Here is a 15,272-nt window from a genome sequence, read left to right on the forward strand (position 1 = left end):
TCCTTTACTGTCTCTGGACTCACACTGAAACATCAGATCCTCTTGGGTTTTGAACTTGCTGGCTTTGGGGGCTGGAGCTTACACCACCAACTTGCCTATGCTCAGGCCTTTGGAGTCAGGCTGGAACCACCCCACCGACCCCCCCCTGGCTCGCTGGCTGCAGACCTGGGGACTTCTTGGCCTCCATAATCACGTGAACCAACTTCTTGTAAGTCTCTGCTGCACTAGAGAGCCCCGACTAACACTCCTTAACCTAAATGAACCTGGAAGTCCGAGGGGCGCCAATTCCAGGAAGAAGCACCACAGCTTCCTTACGTGGCAGGGGTCTGGGAAACGGCCAAATGAGCCTCACTGTCCTCTATCAGAGCAAAAAGGGAAGATTGCAGGTAACTGAGACGGATGCTACCTGCTATTCTGTGCACTGAAAAGGTAAATCCCTACCCAGCAGTGTGTTTCATCCTTTAGTGAAGCCACTCCAATCCTTTCTAGTTCTCCAATTATGAGTAAAAACACAACTGCCTATCCTGGCACCTGCACACATTAACAGGCAGACAAATTTTTCCAGGCTGTCATAATTTTTCTGAGACAGTTGAATAGTGGCCATTAAACAGTCATAATATACCTCACCCCACCCCACCCACATCTCTTCACCCTCCTCCCCCCCACCCCGTTCAAAACCAATGTGTATTTTGGGGCTACATTTCAATAGCCTTAGTAAATAGCTCACATTCTCCAAAGAAACAATCTCTACAGAGGTATGACATGAGAGGCATATGAAAAAACAACTTTTATTCCCCCTGGGCCCAACCTAAATCATACCTTATGGTCACAACTTTTACAGGCAGGCTATTAATTCAGCAAGCCACTCTCCCACTTTCTTTCTTCCCTCCCCCACTCCTTTATCATCTATCAAAGTACAAAGATATCTCTGACCCCCTTTTCTTACCCCCCCCCCAATCAGTGTATAATGTATGATAGTCAACAAAAACTGAAAAAGACTCCTAGCCAAGAAAGAGACTGACCAAAAAGTGGCTTTCCTGTTCTGATCATTCCAAAGGGCTGATGATCAGACGGGCTGATGTGACCATATAAACGGCATTTCCTCGGTCCCCCTATTGGGTGCACCAACAGTGTTTACGTGTCTCCATCATTTCCTTTTGAGACTTTGAGGTTGCAAGGACATTTCTGATTTTCAAATGCTCCAAAGAGCACATGCATGTACACAGGACACTGTCAGGCTAAAAAAAACAAGCCATAGCTCTCGTGGGCCAAGCTGTTTTGGGCATGATTGCAATCATCAGTTTGACTCCAAGTATAGCCAGAACCAAGCCAACAGAAAGGTTTCAGAGATGATTAAAGGGCTTAAAAAATTAAAATGAGACAATGTAAAATCTCAATCCCTTAAGACCAATGAATTACTAAAAACAGTGAAATGGCTATAGAAGAAGCAGTAATAAAATAATTCTCTCTGTGAAACAAATTATTTTAAGGACAAAAGACAGTAAACAACGAGCTGGGGCGCGTTAAAAAACTTCAGAACCAAAGACTTCAAACATTTGTCTTTCTGTGCCTGTCTGCTGCTCCCCTCATTCCCAAAAGGATCCAGAATCAGATTCCTACCAACAGAAGACTCCTAAGACGTGTCACGGTGGTTTCTGACGAAACAGCATCTTGTGAAGCAGACAGTAAAAATTCAAATGAGAAAACCAAAGGGTACAATATGCCACTTTCCCCTTCCCACTGTAATTTTTCTTTGATTTGCTCTCTGACGGTTTAAGACAAAACAAAATCATTAGTTAGATTCATGAATTAACCTGACCTCAAGTCACAGCTAATGTGGCCAAGAATATATGCTTTTGTACAATTAAAACAGGAGGACTTCACATCAGCAGCACTTCAGGGCTCTAGTTCCACTGTATTTACCGAAAAACACACTAATGGACGGTCAGTGGAGGCGGGACAGGAGGTGAAAGCATCCATTACAACGTAACATGACAGATAGCAGGACCCTAGCTAGACTTAAGGAACTGATTCTATTCTGGTGGTGGGAAACCCACATAACGAAGTTTCACACTTAATAGAATTACCACTCTGAATTCAGGAACGAGAGGCATTTGGTTGTAGATACAATTCCATCTATAGATGCTAACTTTAAATTTAGAGAAGAAAAACACTCATTGCATTAATATTATGGGTTGGGGTTTCTTATACAATTCCTAAATCCACCTACTATCTTTTTGTTGTGATACAATTTACAGCTGCAGTAAGAAGACCACCACAGCCCTGGCTCAGATGCGGTCTTTAGCTTCAGAAAGTCCATCGATCATGTAGCTGGCTGTCACTGCTAAATCTGTTGCTTGCAGAGGCCTCAGAGTTCTGGGTTTGCCAAGTAGAGTCCTCACCATTTAAGCTCTTCCTACATATAGGACATGTGTCATGCTGAAACAGAAAGATATCGGTCTCCACGTCAACAACCTGACCTGAGAAGCTGGAGGTACTAAACACATCAGAAACCCTGAGAGTCAGCGGACAGAAAAACAAAAAGGGCATGATTCTCACACAGCGCACACTGGGTTCCAACGTGCAACACCAGGACGCCTCCCAAACAGAACTTTAAGCAGAACTGACAGTTCTAGGCCAGCAGCGAAACAACAGCTAACACATACACCAAACAGAACAGAATCAGTGACCTGAGATGGCCTAGAGCAGGGGTCAGCAAACTTTTTCTGTAAATAAGACAGGTAGTAAATATTTTAGGCTCTGCAGGCTCTATACCACCTGTGTCGCAACTACTCAATTCTGCTGATGTAGCACGAAAGTAGCCACGGACAGTTTGTAAACAAATGAGCATCGCTGTGTGCCAATAAAACCTCATTTACAAAAACAGATGGCAGCCCACAGTGACCCGTGGTCTGTAGTTTGCTAACCCCTTTCAGAAGTCCAAAGAGGCAGTGATCTAAAACAAAGTAATGGTGCTACAGGAGTTAGCTAGGGACTAAGATCCGATCTGCACGGCTCTCCATGAACTGTGCCCTTACTCTCAATCACTCCCCCCCGCCCCTGCCGGAAGATGTGACAGGCACAGATGCCCCACCACAGATGAGAGCTGTCCGTACTCACCAGCTCTAACCAGGGCACAATACAACTGCTGTGAAAGAAGTGGTTGCAGGGTAGCTGCCGGACTTCCTCTTCTACTGTGTAATCTTCTTTGCACACTGAACACTCTAAACCCATATCTGTTGGAGGAGGAAATGCCTTTTTGTTACTTCAAGTGGTAGCAGACGGATATGAAAAGGAGGGCTGGTGGATGGGCCTATTCTGATAAGACCTAGATGGGAAGTACAAGGCCTACTTTCCGACGTAAAGAGTCGGGAGAAATAAACCGGGGCTTAGATTATCTGTTCAATGAAACAGGAGCAGCAGCGTCCCAAATGTGTGATAGCCCTCTGGCAGCTGGCACTTAGAGACACAGTGGTAATGTTACCACAATCGAGGGCCTCACTCAGCAAGCCCACGATTTCCCACACTACCGTCCTTCGGCGCGGCTGCCTAATGCCCTCGGCACACGGCGGTAATTAAAGGCTGCACCAGGAGGTGGTGCTCCAGGACTGCAGTGCCCGGGGCAGCGCAGGCTCCGAGCCCTCCTTCTCAGAGGAAATGGCTACCAACTCCACGGGGAGTCCCCCAGATCTGGCTAATAACACGAGCTGTCCATCTCCCCAGGGGCGGGGCTGCTGCAAGCCCCCCCCCCCCCCCCCCCCCCCGCAGGCATTGCAGTAAGACTAACCATTGAAGTGGACTCACCCCTTCCTCTCCCTCCCCACCACCTCTGCCCTCATTCTAGCGGTTCACTTCTTACTTCTTACGCTGAGTCAACTTAACAGCCTCCCAGGTAGTACCCTGACGTCAGGCCTTCAACCCAACAAATACACCCTACACTTCGGGACCAGCGCCATAGAAATTCCCAGCTCACCTTCACTTGGCACCTCAAAACCGCAATCATCACCTCCTTACCCAAAGCAGGGCCTGCTCACAATCCCCTCACCTCTGATGATGGCGGCACCCTCTGTAGTTACAAAGCTGAAAAACCTGAGAATCATCTTTGACCCTCTCCCTTTCTTCATCCCAGTATGCAATCAGCGATGAAAGCCCTTCTTCAAAATGCTCTTTCCTTTCTGTTAGCACTGCCAGCATCACCTGGACCCCCCCTGGATGCTGCAGCAGCCCCTTCAATTCCTGTTCCTGCTTCCTCCCCCTTCCAATCTACTTTAGACGCCACCTCCAAACAAATTTGCTCTGAAGGCCACTGAAATGCCCTCATTCCTCCGTTTGGGAACCTACAAAACTTACCGACTACCTAAAATATCCATTCCTAACTACTCTGCCAGTGTCAACGTCCTCTAACAAAGCCCCACCCCCGCAACCCCCCCTTCCTATCCAGTCATACCTCCCATTACTCCCTAAACCAGATTCTATTTCAGGTCTAATGAGGTCACTCTCCTCATACCTGATTCAAACACTATGTCCATGCTGACATTTTTACATCGGTTCACTTTTCCTTAAATAGAATGACGGCCCATCCTGTCTTTAAAATCTTTTCTACTCTAAACTGGAATGTGTGGGGAAAGAAAACTCCCAATCCAAAAGAATGCCCTTTATCACTGAATTCCTCTAGTGCTTATAAATAAAATATCTACGTCTAATGTACTTAACTGTATCTGGCACAGAAGATGTGAAACAAATTCCCAGGCTCTCATTTTTTCCTCTTCCTCTTTCTCCCAAGTCAGTAGCATTTGCTCAACAATATTTTTTCACTGTTATCTAATCACTGGTGACTCCTGCTTCCCCTAGTAAGTTCTTCAAGAAATCAAGTCTTATGTATTTTTGTACTTTTAAATTTCCTGCATGGCATTTAGAAAAGGGACATAGTAATTGCTCAGGAAATACCTGTCGACCAACCCCAAAGAGGGGAGGTACCTTCCATAGCTGGCACCCAGGCAGGAATTTTAGGAGAGCTGTAGCTTCACTTGAAAATCCTTAGCATAGAAAGATGCTAGAATTTTGAACACAGATCAGAAGATGACAGAATAATTACGAAAATGAACCTACCAACTTGTTCCTGAGTTACTGTCACTGTTGGAAGAGACGTGATCTTTTCCTTGTCAGCTGGGGGAGGCCCTGTGTTTTCCAGTTGTCCTAAAAGCTACAAAAACAGAAAAAGAAATAGTAGACATCTCACTATTCCTGAGGAGTGAGCTGTTCCAGCTGAGAACAAAGAGTGTAGATATTAGAAATGTTTGTTGCTCTTACTTCTGCAAGGCTCTGGGAGGCACAGGTTTCACCTTTCCTGCTGCCAGAACCCTGAGAATTGCTTTATAATTTCAGAGGGACATGAGTGTAACTCTACAGACAGACCCATCATTGCAAGGTGCACCTCTGGGCATAAAGCAACTTCAGAGGCAGTAAAAGGGTTGTGATGTCATGAATAAAACTACAGCTTAACCAAACGTGATACTTAACTTGTCCCAAAACTTCACTCTGCTGGAAGGAAGAAAAGGGTGGGAGTATGGAAAATAGCATAAGGTAAGCCAAGAAATAGGTAAATTACTGCCTATAAGACTTGGATATAAACCATATGCTTTCTATTCTCAGCAATCCAAAAGAGAAATGAAAACCAATTAAATTAAAATAATAAACATAAACAAGTGGAAGCCATTACACACGTTTGGCAAGGGAATACCTTCGTCTCTGCTTCCTTCCCCTACTTTGCCCCATCTAGCAGAAATCCCTGCTTCAGCAAGTGAGACCCTCCTTTTCTGTGAAGTAGTTGTTAAAAGGATCATCACAGGACTGAATGAGAGGCCCAAACTACAAAATACTGTTTTGTCTTTCCTTCCTATGGACGCGAAGCCATCTTCTGGAAAGCCCCTCGGATCTAGAAGCTACATGGATGCCGAGCTAAACCCGTACACCGTTTATCCCTTTAGTAAAGTGCAAACCCACCAGCTCAAAACATTAGGGAAAGCAGAGTGACTCCCATTTCAGAAAGCAGCAGAAGGAGAGCAGGGAGCCTGTGGCACGAGACCCACTGACAGACACCCTCCGAAGGCAGCTCCTCACCTGGGTTACAATGGCATCGAGCCCTGTCTGACCCCAGGCATAGTCTCCCGGGTTGGAGTGCAGCATCCCGCTCCTGTACATGAAATGAGACACAGCATTAGATGGAGTGAGCAGCCCTACCTCGCAGCACAGAAAACCAACTGGCAGAGGGATCCTGTTCTCTCTCAGCCCCGGAAAAATCACTGGTTCTCTCGAATCAAGTGGCAAAGAATTTCTCAATATTTTCAAGGTCAAACAGATTACCCAGAGGTAGTCCCTCATTCTCTAGGAGTTTTTACTACACTGAATGGAAACTAAAATGTGAAGCTGCCTAAAATACATGACACACAGGAGCCAAAAGACTGACTCACTGGTTAGAAAAGTTTGTCTTCTCTGCGCCCACTGACACTGATGGATGGAACTGCTTTTTAAGGCGAGTTTTCCCTTTGTGACTGACTGCCCAGATCGAGCAGGCTTCCCTTATGCGAAGAGGCTGACATGGTCCTGGACAAACAGGACCTTTCAAGCAGAGAAGCAGCCGTGGCAGTCTCTCGGAAGCACAGCTTACAGCAATTGCAAGAGACTTGCCAGCACCTCTATTTGAGCGGCTGGTACACTGCCCTGGTTGACAGATGTCCACACTCTTTGGGGGAGAACGTGTAGAGAAACTAGAGGCTGAGAAACAGGGTAACTATGTGGATGAACTGAGGTCCTTCTGAGCAAGACGCCTTCTGGGGTAAAGTCAGAAGTGGTGAAATAATTGTCCAGAGGAAAGGCAATTCCATCTTTAACGCCCACTGTACAGAAGTGTCACTGAATTATACACGCTTTTCTTTCTTCTGACAAACCTTCTTACTTTGAATAAAGGAAGTCAAGGTATGTTTTCAATTTCAGAAATTCTTAAGGAATAAAATCTTCCCATAAAATGAGGAGAAACCTGTAAATTAGAAAGCAAGCCTGACAGAGACCATCTCATTTCACACCTCAACACAACCCAGAATCAGACACATCCAGTGCCCAGACATCCTGGGCCCTCGTGAGCCTGAACAAAAAAACAAGTTCTGATTAAGACAGGGCTCAGCAAATGGCAGTCTAATAGCCGGCCAACCACATCCATGTACTCACCTACACAGCTCTCTCTTTCTCACTATAGCATGGATACTATAGTACCTAAAATAATACTACTTCAGCAGAGTAAGACAGAAGGCAAGTAGTTACTTACCAGGAAAAAGGGTGTGGGGACCCAGGAACTGCAGAATTTGCAAAAAATCCTGCAAAGAACTGTTGTATTATTCTGTCGGAGGAGAAAAAAATTAGGTAAGACAACAAACTAATGTAAGTGTAACTATCCATAGCTGACCAATCACCAAGTCCTTCCCCAAGCCCCAGTGGTTTTTCACTGACTATTACAAAATAAGATAGCACCAGAAATCAGTCTGCTACCTGGTCCAGTGTTACTTTGCTATTATGGCTATCTTCCTGACCTGTGTTGCCTTATATATCAATAGATTTTTGTGAATTAGGCTGGAAAGGGATCTGATTGTACGGTACAGTTTTCAAACTGTGTTCTCTGGATCCCTGGCAGCAATATGAGGAGACTGAAAAGGATGCTAAGTCAGTGGGATTCTGGGCCCATCTCCCTGTCACAAGGGTAGTTCCATTTTTATGTTTCACACATTGGGTTTCTCCTTAAGATAGTATTTAATGGGCCCTTAAAGAATTTTTTTTTGAGAATTCCATAGTACAAACACCTATCAACATGTATATCAGGCGTTTCAGATACTTATAACACAAATACACACTTGAAACTTGTCGTTCTGAATGCTACAAGATGGCACACCTATCCAGTACTTCATCCTAATGAGTTTGTCTTTGTTACTCAGAGATAATGGGGTAATGTCTCAGCAAAAGAAAATCACTGAAGGAAATTTTCCCCTAGGTCTCCTGTTTTCTGAATGATATGCACTCCCCCCTACACACACACATACACACACACACACACACACCCCTTTACTGAGTTATAAATGACATGATAGGTACTTTTAACCCCCGAATTCCCACTTTTTAGGCTGATCAATGTAACAATGGCAATAGTCAATTAGACCCTCCCTATTCCTAAGGCTCACCAATAGCTAACTACACTATTTGTTTCTTTTAAAACATATCCAAAAATTATTTTACACTCCTCTCTTAAGTGTAGGCTGGACTTGGAGACTTTTTATTTTATTGAGGCGTAATTGACATACGAGTTTCAGGTCTACAACATAATGACTTCATGTTTGTATATTGCAAATGATCACCACAATACGACTAGTTACCATTCATCACCAGGTATAGTTACAAAATTTTCTTGTGATGAGAATGTTTAAGATCTACTCTTTTAGCAACTTTCACATATACGATACAGTATTATTAACTATAATACTATGATTAACTATAATAAACTATAATCTCATTGTGGTTCTGATTTGCACTTCCCTGATGATGGAGTCGCCATGCTGTACGTTACATCCCCATTATTTATTTGATAACTGGAAGTTTATACCTTTTGACCCTATTCACCCATTTTCCCCACCCGCTCTGGCAAACACTAACCTGTTCTATTAACTTGGTTTTTTGTTTAAGAATTCACATGGAGATCATCTAGTATCTGTCTCTCTGTGTCTTATTTCACTTACCATAATACCCTCAAGGTCAATCCATGTTGTCACAAATGACAAGATTTCATTTTTTATTTTTATGGCTGAATATTCCATTGTGTGTATATGCTATTTCGTTTATCCATTCATCCATGGATAAGACACTTGGGTTCTGTCCGTATCTTGGCTACTGTAAATAATGCTGCAATGAACACGGGGCGGGATGGGGGTGAGGGGGAGGCACGCATTTTTTTGAATCACTGTTTTTGTTTTCTTCAGATAAATACCCAGAAGCGGAATTGCTGGATCATATGGTAGTTCTATTTTTAATTTTTAAAATAACCTGCATACTACTTTCCATAGTGGTTGTACCAATTTACAGTTCCACCAACAATGCACAAGGGTTCATTCCCTTTTTCTCTACATCCTTGCCAACATTTATTTCCTGTATTTTTCATACAGCCATTCTGACAGGTGTGAGATGGTATCTCCTTGTGGTTTTTATTTGCATTTCCCGGACGATTAGAGATGTAGAGCATCTTTTCTATGTAACTGTTGGCCAATGCATGTCTTCTTTGGAAAATGTCTATTCAGATCTTTGCTATTGAGTTATACAAGTTCTTTCTATATTTTGGATATTAACCCTTTATCAGATACAACTTGTAAATTATTTTCTATTCAGTAGGTTGTCTTTTCATTTTGTTGATGGTTTTCTTTGGTATGCAGGAGCTTTTTAGTTTGATGTAGTCCCACTTGTTTATTTTTGCTTGTATTGCCTTTGCTTTTGGAATCTAAAAAAGTCATCACCGACACCAATGTCAAGAAGCTTACCGCCTGTTTCCTTCTATGAGCTTTATGGTTTCAGGTCTTACATTCAAGTCTTTAATCCTTTTCGGGTGAATTGTGTCTCGTTTAAGATAGGGATCCAGTTTTATTCTTTTGCACATAGCTGTCCAGTTTTCCAACACCATTTATTGAAGAGACTGTCCTTTTCCCATTGTATATTCTCAGCTTCTTTGTCATAAATCAATTGACCGTAGACGAGTATGCTCATTTCTGGGCTATTCCATGCCAATGACAAATGTGTCTGCCAATTTGTATGCCAATATCACACTGATTTGATTACTATAGCTTTGTAACATCGTTTGAAATCAGGGAACATGATGCCTCCAGCTTTGTTCTTTCTCAAGATCACTTTGACTATTAGGGGTCTTTTATGTTTCCATAAAAATTTTAGGACTGTTCATTTCTTTGAAAAATGCCACTGAAATTTTGATAGGGATTGCACTGAATTCCTCAATAAAAATCACTTATAAGCAGACACAACTGTCTTAGTTTATTTTATTAGGTAAGAATTTAATAAACATTACTTCTATTAGCAGTAACGGTGGAGCTGGAGAGTACTATACCTTCTCCAAGGCGCAGGCCGAGAAACACCAACAGTGTGGTGAGACTTTTGGCCCTTGCCAAGGCCACGGCTCTTGCAGCCTGCAGATGGCAGCCCTGCCATCTCCCTGTGCATGTGGACTGGTTTGGTGATCCACTGAGTATCAGAACTTCTTCTGAGAGCTCTGTGAAATGGATCCATGAGGGTAACCTCAAAGAATTTTTATATGAAATCTTCACCAACCCAGTAAGAAGTTAGGACTCTTCAGAGCCCGACAGTGGCATCCAGCTCACTCCTCAGCAACAGACTGAAGGCTTCGAGCACTTTCGCTGGTTAACAGCACGATAGACAGGTTTGTCACAGGTTGCATCCATCCTCAAGGAACTGGGCATTTGCGGCCCCCATGGTGCACACAAATCTGATATATGACATAACCTTGTGTCCCTGTGGAGCGCAGAGCACAGGCAGTACTGCCAGCAGCATGCCGAGAAGAACGCACATTAGATCGGACTGCTTCTTCCTCCACAGCTCCTGGATGTCCTTGGAAGCGCCCACCTTGGCTTACTCATGGCTGCTGCCAGACAGGCACTACCACATTCATAACGATTCTATACACAGAAGCCAGCCTCTGATATTTCATTTTGTCTCCCAAAATAGTCACAGCCACACATGTATAAATTAAAACACCTATTTTTCATATATTACTATCTTTTTATTTCCCCTTTATACTATATACGTGTGTGTATATGTATATGTGTATATATGTATGTATACATATATACACATATACATATACACACACACGTATATAGTTTTTAAAATGACATTTTATGGATTATATAATCAATGAATTTCAAATCAGGATAGTTAAGAGAGGGCATTGTATTTGTTATAATGGGGAGATATTGGGTCTGATATTGCCAAGAATCATCTGAGTTATATGAAACAATACATTCTAATTTTTTCAAGTTATATTAAACTGGACTCCTACTGCTTATAACCAAGAGTTCTGTCTAGTACCACCAAAACACACTAGATAAAGAAGTACTAGAGAAAATATAGCAATAAATGTTTAAATCTTGGAACAAAGAGGCTTTTTAAACATGGTGTGAAATCTAAAAGATTGAAAGATCTGATATCTTAAAAATTAAAAACATCTATACAAGTTACCAAGGACAATACAAAAGAAAGACTAGAAATTTATATTTACAGTATATACAAAAGATTAAATCTTTACTACACAGAGATGACTCCTACAATTTTTTTTAACTCTGTAATAGGAAAACTGGGCAAAAGATATTAATAACTCATAGAAGAACAAATATAAATATCCAATAGTTATATAAAAATAAGCTTAGGTCAAGGGAAAAAATCGGAGACACAGATTAAGACAAAAGATCGTGTTTTTGTCTATCAGATTAGGAAAGATAAAGACTGATAACATCTAATTTGGTAAGGATGTACAGTGCACTTTTAAATACCACAAGTGAGAATAGTTACAGCCTTTCAGAAGGGCAATTTGACAATATCAATTTTTAAATGGTAGACCCTTTCACCTAGCATCTTCTCTCTTAGAATTTCATCCTACAAAAACATTTCCACAGCTGTTCATCCTCAGGTGAGATAAAGCAGTTGACAGCAGACAAGTACCAATACCTAAAACAATTTAGAAAATTCATTTGAAGGCAGAGTAGAGCTGCTAAGGCAATGACAAGTAGAGGGGTTTAGACTCTACAGAGAGGGGATAACCTTGGAAGAAGGAACCAACTTCCGTGACTGCATTTGCTGAGGCTGGGCAAGAGCAGAGGGCTGAGAAGCCTGTGCAAAGCTTCGGTGAGGGACACAGCGAATTCACATCTTTTGGCAAAGACTCGGGAGGCCTCAAGCACAAAGCAATTTTCCCTTCAGAACATTTACCAAATCCGAGACAATACAGGGCAGCAAATAAAAAACTTAAGTGGAAACCTTTGAAAACTAGAGCCGAACTTTGCAGGATTCTCAGGAGACCAAAATGAGAGTTCAGGACCCACCGGAGGAAGGGTCCTACAGAATATATCAGGCTCTGAACTGAAACCTCCGGAGGCCAGGGATGAGTCCCAGGTAGGCCATCCTCCTCAGGGCTGCAACCCAGTCTTGACTTAACACAGTCCCTGAAAGAACCAAAGTGATCATCCACCATTCTACATGTGCAGGAAGAAAAGAGCAAACCCTCTCTAGAGAAAAGTAACATTGTCTAGAGCCTCTAGTATTTTCTTATACAATCTATAGTCAACCAAAAATCACTAGACACGCCAGATGATAAAACCAATGACCAAAAATCAAAAAGAAAAGATAGACAACAGAAATAGAATCAGGTGGTCCAGATACTGGTTACAGAAAAAGGGCTTTAGCTATACGTTCACTAAAAATGGAGCATTTCACCCAAGAATCTGAATCCATATGGCAAACAAATTGAAATTTTACAATGAAAAATATTACATCTGCAATAAAGAATTCATTCAATAGGTTTAACAAAAGATAAAAGATTAATTATACTGAAAGTGGGTCAACAGCATATACCCAAACTGAAGTAGTGAGAAAAGAATGGAAAATATGGAAACACACTTTCACAGACATACAAAAATATACAAACAAGAAGGACTGTCAGTTCAGTATGGCTTAACTTATAATGATGAAAAGAAAATATACAAGGTCCCCAATGTCCATCATTGGGGAATTATCTAAATTAATTATTCTACTATTTGTAAAATGGAATTCTAGTTTTATGTTTAAATGTGACAGATCTGGCAGCTCTGTAAGTAATGACATGGAAAGATGGACAAGATGCACTGTTACGTGAAGAAAATTAGATACTATCCCTATCCTCACAAAACTATGAGAAAAATCACAAGTACAAACAGGTACATAAACTGGATTTTTTATTTTCCATATAAACATAGCAAAAAAATTTTAGTAATTTGTACACATCTCTAATGGTTGGCTATTTTTTCCCTAAATGTGTACCTAGAATGAAAATGTTAGGGCGATGTTTTTGAAGGTAGCTGTACTACCATGAGGTGATTTTACATAATAGGGACATTTAAAAAACAAATTCAATGGTTATACATTTAATTCAAAAGCTGCCACATTTCTTACGTCAAAGTCAGAGACCGAGAACATGGTATCGCTGAGGATTTGCAGAGCTGGAGAACCCAAAGAACCTCAAAATCTCCCCACAATATTCAATGGCTGGAAGAAATTAACAGTAACTCATCCTCATTCGCCACCCCCCCACTCTTAACTCGGGCAATCACTGGAATCCAATTTAATACTACCTGGGGGACAAACTGAAAATTCCGAGCAGCAAAAGTTACATTCAAGAGAAAATGCATAAATTCACTAACATATTATATCTTTAAACTGTGGAGAATGTTTTCTTTCTCTCAGTTGGTCAGTAAATATTTCAGGATGTACTACATACCAGGTATTATGTTAGGCTCTGGAGGAATAATGGTCCCTGCCTTCTTGGAACTTACAGTTTGGTGGGGAAGAGAGAGAGACATTAAATAATCACACAAAAAATTAAACTGCTTCTGTGACTAAGGCTAAAAAGCAGTACACAGAGTTCTGTGAGGATATACTCAGGGACCAAGTAGGAGTATCAGGAAAAGCTTCCCAGAGGAGGTAATACCCAAGGAACTGATATCCAAGGGATAGGTCTGAATTAACCTAAGGAACGGGGTTGGGTCAGGTGGGGGGGGGGGGGGCAGAACATTCCAGCAACCCAGAGAAAACCAAAATGTGCAAAAGCCTGCGGATAAAGGGAACAGAGATTCCGTGGGACACTTAAAAGGCCAGTACAGTTAGAAGGGAGAGAGCAAGGGGAGAAGAGGTATGGAATAAAATTGGGAGAAGCAGGCAGGAACCTACTTTAGGAACGAAATGCAGTTCAATCTTAATTTTTTTTCAGTTTGTTTTTTAGAATTCAGTAATTTTGCTTTCAGTTTAAATGTATTTTTACGGTTACTTTCTACTAATGGCAAATGTTTTTCTGCTGACATTAACTGTAAGAATTAAAAGATGTATTCAGCTGCAAATAACAGGCATCTGACTAAAAATGACTTAAACTGCAAGGACATTTATTTACCTTAATTAACAAATAGTCTGGAGGCAAACAGTCCCAAGTTTGGTTTAGCAACTCAATGAAAGACCACTCTTTCCATCTTTCCCTTCTGCCATCCTCAGCATGTCAGCCATGTCCCCCACACATGGTTGCGAGATGGCTGCAGCAGCTCCAAGAATCACATCCTTACACAGGAAGTAAAGAGCTAGGACTGTCCTCAGGAGAAGAAAAGAGAAGAAAATTTTTCTCAGAAGTCCTTCCAGCAGACTCTTTAGGTCCCATTGGTGAGAATGGGTTACATGCCTATGGCCTACCTGTCAGAGCCTTGGAAAGTAATTCTGACAGTTTCTGATCCTAAGCAGAAGGTGGTCTCCACTTGGCAAGAAAGATGAGTGAAAAAAAACAGCTAATGAATATATAGTCAATGTTTACAAATAAGCTAAAAAACAGGTAGGTCTATTTAATAAAAACATCAAATAATATTGATAGAGAGGGAAAAATTCATCAAAATAGTACTTAATGTCTAAAACAGGGAAAACACTAATTTAGAGCCAAAATCACTGAGTTACGAACACCCCCCCAAAAAAAGGTGGGGGTGGGTGCCCATGGTTTTATAAGTGATAAGATCAAAATCCTCAGAAAATTGCTAAAACATGGTTTAATGTAAAATAAATGTTAATCCTACGTTACAATTAATCTAAAATAGCATGTCACTTATTTTCCCTATCTTTCTGCATGAGACCTTAAGGCAGGAAGTATGAGGGAAAGACCAAGAGAATCACCGAGATCCAACCCTAACCTGGTTGCAACACTGAACTAACCTGCTGCCAACTACCTAGAGACTTGTTAAGTGTAAGAAAAACATTCTTGTTGAAGCCACCATTAAATCAGGTTATATGTTACTTGCATGTTACTAAGGTAACATAAAGACGATTATCTGTAAAGGACATGTGAGAACAGGAAGCTTAATCTTTCTCCCACTCTGTTAGTCAAAGGGACAATGTAGTGATAGAGGAGACCCCAGTTTCCTATGGAATAAAAAGGC

General features: G+C 41.6%; 1 protein-coding gene across 1 annotated transcript in view; it reads right to left on the reverse strand.

Moving 5' to 3' along the window:
• Positions 1 to 770: 770 nt before the first annotated feature.
• RNF115 (ring finger protein 115) overlaps positions 771 to 15,272 on the reverse strand; it is a 53,523-nt gene continuing 39,021 nt past the window's right edge. The window contains exons 5-9 of the mRNA XM_033093076.1: positions 7,322 to 7,393; positions 6,121 to 6,193; positions 5,110 to 5,203; positions 3,121 to 3,236; positions 771 to 2,439 (exon numbers count right to left, since the gene is read on the reverse strand). Of these exons, the coding sequence (XP_032948967.1) occupies positions 2,308 to 2,439; positions 3,121 to 3,236; positions 5,110 to 5,203; positions 6,121 to 6,193; positions 7,322 to 7,393 (487 nt within the window). The 3' untranslated portion in view covers positions 771 to 2,307. The remainder of the gene's footprint in view (positions 2,440 to 3,120; positions 3,237 to 5,109; positions 5,204 to 6,120; positions 6,194 to 7,321; positions 7,394 to 15,272) is intronic.

This window comes from Rhinolophus ferrumequinum, chromosome 22, assembly GCF_004115265.2.
Source record: "Rhinolophus ferrumequinum isolate MPI-CBG mRhiFer1 chromosome 22, mRhiFer1_v1.p, whole genome shotgun sequence".
Taxonomy (NCBI): Eukaryota; Metazoa; Chordata; class Mammalia; order Chiroptera; family Rhinolophidae; genus Rhinolophus; species Rhinolophus ferrumequinum.